This window comes from Benincasa hispida, chromosome 1, assembly GCF_009727055.1.
Source record: "Benincasa hispida cultivar B227 chromosome 1, ASM972705v1, whole genome shotgun sequence".
NCBI classification, from domain to species: domain Eukaryota; kingdom Viridiplantae; phylum Streptophyta; class Magnoliopsida; order Cucurbitales; family Cucurbitaceae; genus Benincasa; species Benincasa hispida.
The window spans coordinates 84,996,195-85,008,340 of record NC_052349.1 but is presented as its reverse complement, the minus strand read 5'-3'; the positions used below and the strand labels follow the sequence as shown (position 1 = coordinate 85,008,340).

Here is a 12,146-nt window from a genome sequence, read left to right as displayed (position 1 = left end):
TATGTCACCAGGATAAGGTACCCATTGTTATCTATATACTATAGACCATTTACATTATCACTTAAACATGATCCACCCTTATGTCACCACACATGTTTAAGTTACAATGATAACCTTGAATGTTAGTTTATTGGTTTGTGGTTAATGCAACTAAAATATCACATATTTTATAGACAGAGTAAATTAAATATCATATATTTTATTAAATACAAAATGAGTTTGTTCACACAATGTTTACAAACTATAGGACCCTGCGAGATTTAGGGCATCAACCCCAACAAAATCATTAAAGATCTATAACAAACAAATTTAAATTTAGAAACCTATTAAACATGTTATGATTGAGAAAAAAAACCTTCAACATAGTTCTCTTCCATCAAGTCATTTGGCCAAAGACTCTAAGATGAGTCGAGGATGGGCAATGGAAAAGTCTACCACCCTATGTTCAACTTTGCACGTAAATAAGAAGGCGGGTTAGACATATTTGCATGCAATATCAAATATAGATTAACGTTATGATGATAGAGCAGTTTTTTAAGGGACTCCTTAATAGTGAAACACACTCACTTGCCATAATCATATCAACAAAATAGAAATTTGAGAATCGATAGATGTATTAGATAGTTTTTATAACACAAGAATGTAGTAGAAACAATACTAAGAGTTAAAAAATAAATTAGACAAAAATAAATGCGAAGGGGAGAGGGGGGATTTCATAAAATAACCAAAAAACCAAAAACTTTTCTATGGATGACCTCTTTCTAACAACGTTTCTATGGCTGACCTTTTTCACATGTGAACTACCAGATATACCTTTATTTTTTAAAACCAATGAAGCGTTTATTCCTTCTCGTTTACAAGCGCGCCTTTTCCCATTCGCATTAGCATTCGAGTACTCCTCTCAGTTTTCTCTCGACGTCTCCCTTCGTCTTCGACGTCGTTCGTTGCTCGTCGGTCGTATCTATACATTTGCACCTTCGTTTAAGCTCTGTCTCTATCATTCCAATCATCTTAAAGAAACTTTGTATGATCGATTTTATAGATTCAGACTAGGTCGCGTAGATTTATATAATCGATTCTAATTTCTTAAAAATATTGATTACTACATGATCGTTTAGTAATCTATAAACGATCGTTTATATTGTAATGAACGTTCGTGTAAATATTATTATACAGTCATTCATTTGATGCTAAACGACACTTATTATGAAAGCGACCTGGGACAAGAAATACTATAGAATGTCACTTACATTCTTTCCACTTCTGAATCTGACGATGAAAGTGATGAGGATATTGGATTGAAACTCTAAGAGAACACACCGAGAGAGCAATGTGATAACTTCGTGGGGAGTTCGAAAGAAAGAGAATACAGAGAGTGACCTTCCATTATGTTTATATCAATGTTATTCAATGCTATTGGTAGAATATTATCTGGGAATAAATGCTTTGGTGGAATGTTGGTGTTGCATTGAATACATATTGGAAGTTGAGTTAATTTCTGTCTTTTGTCTCGTGAAGTAACTTCATGGGACAATCTATGACTTCGAGAGATGTATTTATTTTGTACATAATATTGTAAGTTTGTCTCGTAACTTTACAGGACAATCTATGACTTCGAGAGACGTATTTATTTTGTTCATAATATTGTAAGTTTGTCTCGTAAAGTAACTTCACGGGACAAAAGACAGAAATGAAAGGAAAATTGCAACAACCACCCCAAAACTATGGAATTGGTTACAATCACACTCCTGACCTTTCAATTTGATCAATTATCCTCTTATAGTTTCAAAATGGTTGCAATTAGGTTCTTTTATTAAATTACATAACCCTCTTGTAATTTCAAAAGCTATACGACTGTAAGCAAAAGCTAAATGATCGTATATGAAAAGTTATACGATTGTATAGCTTATGTTATGCGATCGTTTAGCTTTTGCTATACGACCTATTATATAAATCTACACGACCTATTATATGAATCTATATGGATTATACAAAGTTTCTTTCAGATGATTGGAACGGTAGAGATGGAGTTGAAACGAAGGCAAAAATGTGTAGATGCGACCGACGTCGAAGACGAAGGGAGACGTTGAGAGAAAATTGAGAGGAGTACTCGAATGTGAATGCGAATGGGAACGGGAAAAGGTGCGCTTGTAAACGAGAAGTAATAGACGCTTATTTGGTTTTAAAAAGTAAAGATATATATAGTATTTCACATGTGGAAAATGTTAGCCATAGAAAAGTTTTTAGAAAAAGATCATCAATATAAAATTAATATATATGTGTGGATTATTTTATGAAATTTTCCGGGAGGAGGGGGTGCGTAAAATCGGAGAATAAATAAATATTGGATGCACAAAAAGGAAAAAAGAAAAGTGCAAAAGAAAGGAAGAGATGAAATATGAGGGCATTTGTTGTAATACATAAAAAATGTAGGGGAGGGGCATGAATGAAGAAAATGGGGGGGAAATCACGGGCGCATGGCAACAAGATAGCCAAGTGTGCTAAAACAGTGACGTGAACTGGGGCCCACTTTTGGCTTTTGTAACGGACATGTGTAATATTATATTTTGTTCACCTTAAAATTAAAATTTAGTTAAAAAATAAAAACCAAGTGAGCCGCATGGAGTACAGTATCCATCTGCCAATTTTGCGTTGGGCAGTCACCAAAAAGAGACACCAGCCGACCTTTTTTTTTCTTTCTTTTCTTTTTTTTTAAATTTCATGTTTAATCAATTTTAAAAAATAACTACTGAGTTTTTAAACGGAAAAAACTATGTCAATAAATCATCGAATTTTTTTATTTTGTTTTAGGGGATTTTCGATCTACTCGACCTTTGTTTAAAATTTATAAACTTATTAAACACAATATTTACGTTCTCAGTATACATACATCACGATTAATTTCATATTTAATAGATAATTAACTTTTGAAAATGCCAAATGTATTAAAAATTTATTAGACACTTAATTAAAATTTTATGTATAATAAGACATTTTATTTTTAAGGTTTTTCTTTCTTTTTTTTAATAATGTGTAGAGCGGGAGAATTTGATTTCTAAATTTCGAGATTCATAATACAAGTACTATGTCAATTGAATTATATTTATTTTGACAAATATTTTTAAAGTTTCAATGTCAAATGGATACAAACTCGAAAGTACGTGGAATAAAGTTGTAAATTAACCCTAATTTTGTTCAGTAACAAATTTATTGTATTGGATAGGACGTGCTAAGTATTATATATTATTTTATCAATTATATGGTGGGTGAATTTAAGTAGGGGTAAATGGGTAGGGTCAGGAATTTTTCTTGTTGGGGCTAAATCAAACTTAACTTAGGTCTACTTATTCAATCATCGATTTTCATTTTTATTGGGTCAAATTTGTCTATCATCGGTAACAAAAAATACTGTTTTTTTTTTTTTTGTTTGTTTGTAAAAATAGTTTTTTTCTTTCAGGCAATAAAATAGAAATTGAATAATATATGTAATGTGTAATTACTATTTACTGCGCGATGGGCAGAGGAGGTTTCAGTTTTGAGGAACAAAAAGAAAATCTACTTTTTAGCTGTTACGCATCAGAATTTCCATCTTGAGCTTTGTGCATAAAATATGTCTTTTTCTAAAAAAAATAATAATTAAGTTTGTGTGATGAGGATGAAGATTGATCGGACGGTTGGGATTGAGGTGATACGGTCTGAGTACATTACTGAATTATGGCCTCAAAAATCACAGGGCAGAAGGAGACAGGGGAGACAGGATATGATTGGATATTAAGGCTGTCAATTTGTCAGTTTGAAACTAATCCCACCGTCCGATCTCTGCTTAATCAAAACATCACACTTTGTATTAAACACATTTAAGAATATTCCTTAACCCTAACCCCCCTCCCTCCATTACTCAATTCAATCTCAATTATCTTTCTTTTTTTTTTTTTTTTTTTTTAATTTATAATTCTACATTTTTATTTAAACATTAATCTCCAATTTGATAACCACGTTTTTTTTCTTTTTAAAAATTAAACTTAAAAATACAATTTTTATTTCTAAATTTCCTTCTTTGGTATGATTAATGTTTTTAAAAAAACAAGTTAATATTTTAAAATTAAAAAATAAATTTTTAAAAACTTGTTTTTACTTTTAGAATCTAACTTATAATTCAACCATTCTACTTAAGATTGATACAAAAACAAAAAACGGAATAGTTACCAAACATGGTCTAAATTACAAGCTTATCCATGATCTTTTAGGGCATGTTTGGCCAGGGAGTAAGCGTTGGGAGCAGAGAACTTAACACTTTGTATAATATTAATTTCATGACTTAATAACTTTTTGTACTATGGACCTTGGGTTAGACAACTCCACCCATTGCTTCAAACACCTCATTATACTAAAAGTATCAGTACTTTCGGGCTTAATAATCAAGTATATAGCAACATTCTTAAAGAATTGTAAATGTAGCATGACCTACCATTTTTTAAATGTTGGATTCACCATTCTTGATCGGATCTCTATTTCTTTTTATTCAATTGAATACCAGTTTGAGTTTTATGAGTTTTAATACCATATTAGATAATTTGGGGTCTATCTAAAAATCAATTAACAATGAGACGAGTAACTCCCTCGTCTTATAAGGAGTGTGAAGTTTATTGATTTTTCTAATATGAGATAATCACTGATAGACTATTATTGATGATAGATTATATTATTGATAAATTCACCGATATTCGTATCCATCTAAAAAAGAATAATATATATACAAAGATAATAAATGCACAAGAGTATATTCTTTTAAACATTACAATTTAGAGATTGAATGGTGCTTTAAATCTACGACATTTAAGAGAGTTTATAATATTAGTGTCTTAACTAGTTTATGTTGCCATAAATATATACACAATGAAGGGTATCATTTTTTAATTAATGAAGTACGATTTTTTCAAAGAAAAATTATAGGGTACGAAAATAATAAACCTAGAGTTTTAAATTAAACACGAAAATGTCCTACCTCAACAAGTCGCATTATATTAAATAACTCCACTTGATTAAAAAATTAGTATACTTAATTAACCATAGACATTGTCGTGATTCTAATAAAAGGGAAGCTAAAGTGTTAATGTTTGCCATTTGAACGAAAATTATTACCAATTACACGATGATTAACATAGTTATTAAGTGTCATATCTTAATAAAAAAAAATGCCACAGTGATCAATAATCATGAGAAGAGTGCCCGCAAATATTCTAAACTAATTTTCACTTATAGTTTAGATGATCGATCCAATTATTGATGATTGTCTTTAAATTTTATGAATGGTAAGTATGAATCTACTCGTTTAATTTGTATTAATTTAATGTCGAGAAAAAAATCTATCAATTTATTTCACACACTATCATAATTTAAATCTATCAATATCGTTCTTTTTATAATTTCTTCATCTAATCTTGCGGCTATTAATGCGTACAAATTTATTTAAAATAATATATTTAGCTTTAAAAGTACAATTCAATATTCTAATTGTACGTCTTACTCACCGTATTAAAGATTGAGTTGAAAGTTTTTAATTAGTTATTTTGTTTTTTTAAATGAAAATTCAATAAGTTCAACTATAATAATTGTTTTTTTTTTCCAAATAAAATAACTATAAGATAGGAGATCGAATCTCCGATCTCTAGGGACGGAGGTCACGCCATTACTACTAAACCTAATCACTTTGTCAATTGTTTGTTTGTTATTCTAATTTTATTTTATAGTTGAATGGAAATATGACCCGTCACTCATCTCAACTAGATGTTTCTTTGACAAATAATTACTATTTTTTTTTTCAAATGATTAATAATTACTTGAACTATACATAATAATATTGCATTCTTACAAAACAATAAATTAAAATGAAGGAACAAAAAATTTATGGTGTGTTTATAAGTGGTATGAAATAGAAATTTGAAAAATAATGGTTGCAATGACAAAAAACTGTATTTTGTGTTTTTATTGTTTTCAAATTTACTGTTGGTAGCAAATTTAAAGTGGATCTCAATTTTAAAAATTTCTTCAAAGTTTGTTTAATAACATATTATCATATTCATATATAAATCATAGAAAAAACATATTCGGAACGGTTAGTTGAACTTCAGAAATTAATAAATATTATAATTAATTTATATTTATTAAATTATTGTTAGTAACTAAATTAAATAATTTAATGTAAAATATTATTTTTTAGTTCAAGTGATTAGATAATTAATTAATTTAACAATATATTAAATAATACTAAATTCAATTTTGGACAACACTATTCTTTTCTTACATTCAATTAATTAGGATTACGGTTTGACAACAATTTGGCTTATTATTTTTTTTTTTTATAAAAATTAAGTCTATAAACATTATTTTACCTCTAAATTTTTTCTTTAGTTATCTACTTTTTTTTATTAATGGTTTAAAAAATCAAGCCAAATTTTGAAGACAAAAAAAAAAAAAAAAAAAAAATTTAAAAAGTTGATTTTGATTTTGAAATTTGACTAAGAATTCAACAATTGTACTGCAAATAATTGTAAGGAATTGGGCGGAAATAAACTTGATTTTTAATAACTAAAAACAAAAACGAGATGGTTAACAAAATGGGCCTTGGTTTTTGTTTTTATTTTTATTTTTTAAAATTAAACCTATAAATACCCATTCATCTCTAAATTTCTTGCTTTATCCTCTATTTTTTTTTTACCAATATCTTCAAAAATCCAGCAGAGATTTGAAAACAAAAAATATAGTTTTTAAAAATACGTTTTTATTTTTGGAGTTGGATAAGAACTTAACTCCTTAAATTAAAAAAGATGCAAACCACCCGAAGAAACTATAAAAAAATAGGCTTACTTTTTAAAAACTAAAAATAAAAGTCAAATGATTACCAAACAAGGCTTAATGGTTTAATTTTGATTTCTATATACAAAATTTGTAAAATAAACACAAATATTTAACTTTCAACATGAGTTATTCTACATATAAAAAAGAGTTATTTTTAAATATAAAAAAAAATCAAAATATTTACAAAATATAGTAAAATTTTAGAACTATCCCTGATAGACGTTGTTCTATCAGTGTCTATCAGAGATATTGATAGATACCGATAGAACAACGTCTATCATTTATAGCTCTAAAATTTTGTTATATCTTGTAAATATTTTTAACAGTTTTACTATTTGAAATAATTATTCTATAAAAAAATATTTTAAATAGAAATGCAACCAAACAGAAATTACAAAGCCTTCAAAGAAAAATCAGCCAAACAACACAATCAAATAGGAAAATTATCTCGTCAACAAATGAGAATTCGACTCACTTGCAGTCGAACGAGCTAATCTACCTGCCACCTTGTTTTAAAAACGTTGAATATGATGAAACTAAATCTCAAGTTATATTCCTACAAACAAAATTTTACCTGCTATATTTAAATCCTAGATATTTAATATTCACCCTCCATAATACAATATTGCCAAACCCCATAAGAGTTGAAAAAAAAAAATAGTAGTTTAATTTTCCATATTCAAACATGTTAAAGAAGAATGAACGTCAAAGAGAATTAAAAGAAAATAATATAATAAATTAAGGAGTTAAAAGAAAAATAATGTTTCTTCCCCACAAATGCAGGCATGTTGGATGTTTGGGTTGGTGTGCAAGTTAGGCTAATCTGTTCTTGCTTACACTGCCATTTCACAGACACACACAGATAGAGAAAAAGGTAGAAACTTTTTATACAGAGTATCTTTTTAGCACGCTTTGCTTCCTCACCTGATTAACCCACCATTTCCTTTTTCTTTTTTTTTTCTTTCTCTTCTTTGGTTGCGTGAATAATGCTCTAAATACTCTTCCTTCTTTTGGGTTATTTTGCTCTCTAAACAGAATCTCTTCTTTCAATTTCTCATTATCTCCTTCTTCTTTTAGTTTTAAGCTTTTAACCATTTTCTGCACTAAAAAAAAAAAAAAAAAAAACTTCAACCCATCAATTCCATCTCTTCTTATAACATTTATTCTCTCTTCTTCTTGTTTTCCCTTTTTATATTTATCCCCTTTCCCTTCTTTCTCATTATATATCTTCCTTTCCCCCTCTTCTTCTCTGTGGTTTATGCTTTTCAAACCCTTTTTGTTTGTTTCCCTTCTGATCATTTTTGTAAAACTTTGCGATTTGGGTTGCGTTTCTTTTGATCTCTTGCTCAAGGTTTCTTAAGGTATTTTGGCTTCTGTGTTTTTTGATTCTTTCATATTACTGGCTTTGTCTCTTGCTGACTTATTTGTTCTCTCCTTTCTCCAATACAGTTTTCTTGCCTAATTTCTCGAGAAATTTTACTCAGGAAGGTAACCGAATCATTTTTCTTCATTTTTCTTCATTTTTCTCATCTGGGTTTTCTCTAAATCTTTCAATGGAGATGAATGGGTGTTCTGAGAAAGATGAGGATTACCCTCAGCTTCTGGATTTGATCCCCAAAGACCGGCAATGGCTTGCTGCCGGAGATGTCGCCGGAAAAACCCAGACCTCCGACGACAAGAAACTTGAACTGAGGCTTGGTCTACCCGGAGAAGCTGACTGGTCCGGCAAAGGAAGGGATGACTCTGTTCGCTCTTTTGGGTATTTTCCCGTTTCTCGAAAATTTTCTCCCTCTGAGAGTCCATGGCCGCCGTCCCCAAATTTCCTTGGAAAGCTTCAACCCACCAAACTTTCAGCCTTTTGCACTGAAATGGGAGATCTACAAAATGCAGAAGCTAAATCATTTCCTTCCTCTGCTAACACAGCTGTGTGTAATAGTTCTCAGAAAAGGTAGCCCTTCTCTTTCTTTTGGTAGAACAGTGCTAACATATTAGTATTATTTTCATGGCTTTTGAAATTTGAAGCATGTGTAAAAGGACAAAGGTCTTATCACAGGCTTGTGTTGTTGTGGTCCTGTTCCTTGCATTTTTCTTTTCTTTTTATTTTGTAATTGAAAACGGGTCTAAATTTTATCTTTACTTTGGCTGTTTGTTTTTTGGCATTAGTCTTATCCAAAGCTTCCCCTCAGGGTTCAATTTTTTTTAGCTAACTTCTGTTTCAATTTCTGAATTTAGTTAAGTGAATAAAATTGGCTTCTGAGGATAAAGTTCCTGGTTTATTTTGATCCAAGTGAAAATGGACATGTTGATGAACAAGACGACCCACCTAATTGTACTTTGTCTTTTTGTAAAATGGAGCAATTTTCAGAAGTTATTTGCAACTTTTACTTTCGATTAGCAGTGGTTGTTGTTTTCTTTCTTATAACTTTGTTGAGTTTTTCTATTAATGTCTTCTTTTTCTGTTGTCGCCATATTTGCCATTTCTGTGCCTTTTATTTTTGTCAATATCAACTTTATTTTGAATTCTCTGTTTACAAAGAATTAGGTAGTGAAATATGCTAATAATTGTTCATCTTTATGAAATAAATTCTTAGGACTGCACCTGCCCCAGTTGTGGGATGGCCACCAATTCGTTCGTCGAGAAGAAATCTTGCAAGCAGCAGTTTCTCGAAGCCTGCATCGGAGTCCTCGGATGCAACCCCAAGCAAACTCCCGGCACCTGGGGAAAAAGCGGTTGAAGTTGGCGGAAAGGGTCTGTTTGTGAAGATCAATATGGATGGAGTTCCCATTGGTAGAAAAATAGATCTCAATGCTTATGACAGCTATGAAAAACTTTCCTCTGCTGTTGATGAACTCTTCAGAGGCTTACTTGCAGGTTATTCTTCTTTTCATAGCAGTTATGTTTCTTTATATTAGTTCTAAGATAATAAAACCATATTTGGACACCAACAGTTCTTCAACTACATCCACTTTTTTATATAATTCCAAATTGGTTTAAGCAATTGTGTTTGTGTTATTTATGTGTGACTCAAATTCCCTAATTGGTTTCCCTAATTTGTTGAGACAAAAGGGCTTCTTTTCAACATCAATTACTGTTAAACTCTTTCAAACAAATCGACATTGAAGACTCTTAAAGTTTCTTTGTGTACAACTTTTTGAAATTCTAGTTTATCTTTAGCCAGAACCATACAGAGATTCTCATGTACAATTAGTTGAAGTATAATGGTTATTGAAGTCCATATTCGACTTTTCAAACATGTTTGACTTTTTGTTTTTCCTTGTTGATGAGGATGACTAAATTTGCCTGTTTGTTCCTGTCTACAGCTCAAAGAGATTCCTCAGCTGGTAGCGTTTTGAACAAGCAAGAAGAAGAGAAACCGATCACGGGTTTGCTGGATGGAAGCGGGGAATATACTCTTGTTTACGAGGATAATGAAGGAGACAGAGTTCTTGTTGGCGATGTCCCTTGGCAGTAAGCATATTTCATCTCTCTTTATTTAATAGGACATGAAAATTATAGTAAAGAAATGGTGAGAGAATAAACACAAATAAACAGAAAATAAAAAGGAAATTGTTATCAAACGAGGTCTTAAGTTATTACTTTCAACATCTTGAAAGCTTTCTTTTCATTTGTTTTGTTATAGTTCTTGCACATCATTTTAATATCTCATCAGCTCCCATGAAAGCTGACATATGTCCGGCATGGTCTTTTGTATATATAATATCTCAAACATGGATTCCATTGAAGCATGCTTTAGAATTATTGTTTAAGACAAAAACATTATGAAGCAAAAATTTGGGAAACTTGTTACATGTTTATTTCAGCAGAGATAACAGTAGAGTATTTCTAATTTTCTCTCCCTTTTCTTTCAGAATGTTCGTTTCGACTGTGAAGAGGCTGCGTGTGCTCAAGAGCTCTGAATTACCCTCCTTGAGTCGTGAGTTCAAACACAATTAATATTCTTCTTTTTCTTCATTTGATGCATTGATTTCATTAAAACAAAGATGTTTTGTTTGATTACAGTCTGCTGCCCGAAGCCACAGAAGATGGCGCTCAACTCTTCGTCTAAGTGAAGGAAGAGAATTTTTAAGCTGAAGCTTGAGAGAAGACATTTGAATGTTAATGTTACCTTCTATAATTTGGCATCTTATATTATGAGGTTGATGAAATAGAAGAGAGAATTATCATTAGTAGTAGCATGCTTTAATGGGTTATGCTTTTGATTTTGTAATTTCTGTAAGTTGTGAAATCAATCTGCCATCTTCCTTTTGTAGAAAGCCTGAGTTAACCAAGTTATTGCATTGTAACACCAAACAAGTGAGTGATTTGGAGTTTTAATACAAATTCCAGTTTGATTGGAGAATCCATCATTCTCCAATACACTTTCTAAGTAGGAATTGGTTATCAACACAAGAAGGAAAATACCTTTTTGGTTTTGGATCTTTTGGTTGTAGTTTTGGAGGAGTTGCAAGTAGATCTTTGAGTTTAATAAACAAAGGCAATGACGTTAGAACTGTTCGAGACTCGACCTCTATCTGTCATAAGCAATCTCAACCTCCTTTCCTAATCTTCAGTACATTGCAACTTAAAACAAAATTCTGATCTGCAAGAACTTAAAAATGTAAACCAGATAACTAACTATAAATAAAAGTTCAGGTGTTATTTAATAATGATTCTATTCCATTTTGCAGGGGAGTTAGAAGTGAGCTTTACACTTAAAAGTCTTGAAAAGACGAACTCGTATGGTGATTTATTCCATACACAAAATTGAGAAATCACAATTTGAAAAGGGTTTTGAGTTGGGAAAAAGTAGAGAGAAAAAAAGGTGGTGGCTTTTTGTTCAAAAGATCAAAGGAAGGAGGCATTGGGGAGATGGTTACAAGAGCATATGGAATGGGAACAAAGGGATGTGGTGGCATCCATTACACTGTCATTTTCATTGAAAACTGCCTAACCTTGGGCCCAAAAACTGACCAAGTCTTTAGCCATTTTCCCATCTCAATTTGTGGTCAGGGCTAACACAACATCACATACTCTATCCTTTGACAGCAACATTGTATAATGCTTTACCATTAAAAAAAAAAAAAAATGAAAAACATTATGATACACTCTGGTAGAGTGATATATATAATATAGTATAACAATTGTGGAGATGAGAATTGAACTTTCAACTTTTAGGGAGGTAAGTCATGTTAATTACCTTTGAGTTAAGCTCACTTAGATGTTTTGTCCCCATTGACTTTTAGCGAGAAAAATTATGCCAATTACCATTGAGCTAAGTTTACTTTGA

General features: G+C 30.9%; 1 protein-coding gene across 1 annotated transcript; it reads left to right on the top strand.

The window, feature by feature from the left end:
• The first annotated feature begins 7,833 nt into the window (after positions 1-7,833).
• Positions 7,834-11,249, top strand: LOC120070340 (auxin-responsive protein IAA26-like). Its single transcript, XM_039022271.1, has 6 exons — positions 7,834-8,219; positions 8,308-8,806; positions 9,450-9,730; positions 10,180-10,327; positions 10,729-10,793; positions 10,880-11,249. The coding sequence occupies exons 2-6, from the start codon at positions 8,412-8,414 to the stop codon at positions 10,927-10,929; spliced, it is 939 nt and encodes a 312-aa protein (XP_038878199.1). The 5' UTR covers positions 7,834-8,219; positions 8,308-8,411; the 3' UTR covers positions 10,930-11,249.
• Positions 11,250-12,146: the final 897 nt, after the last annotated feature.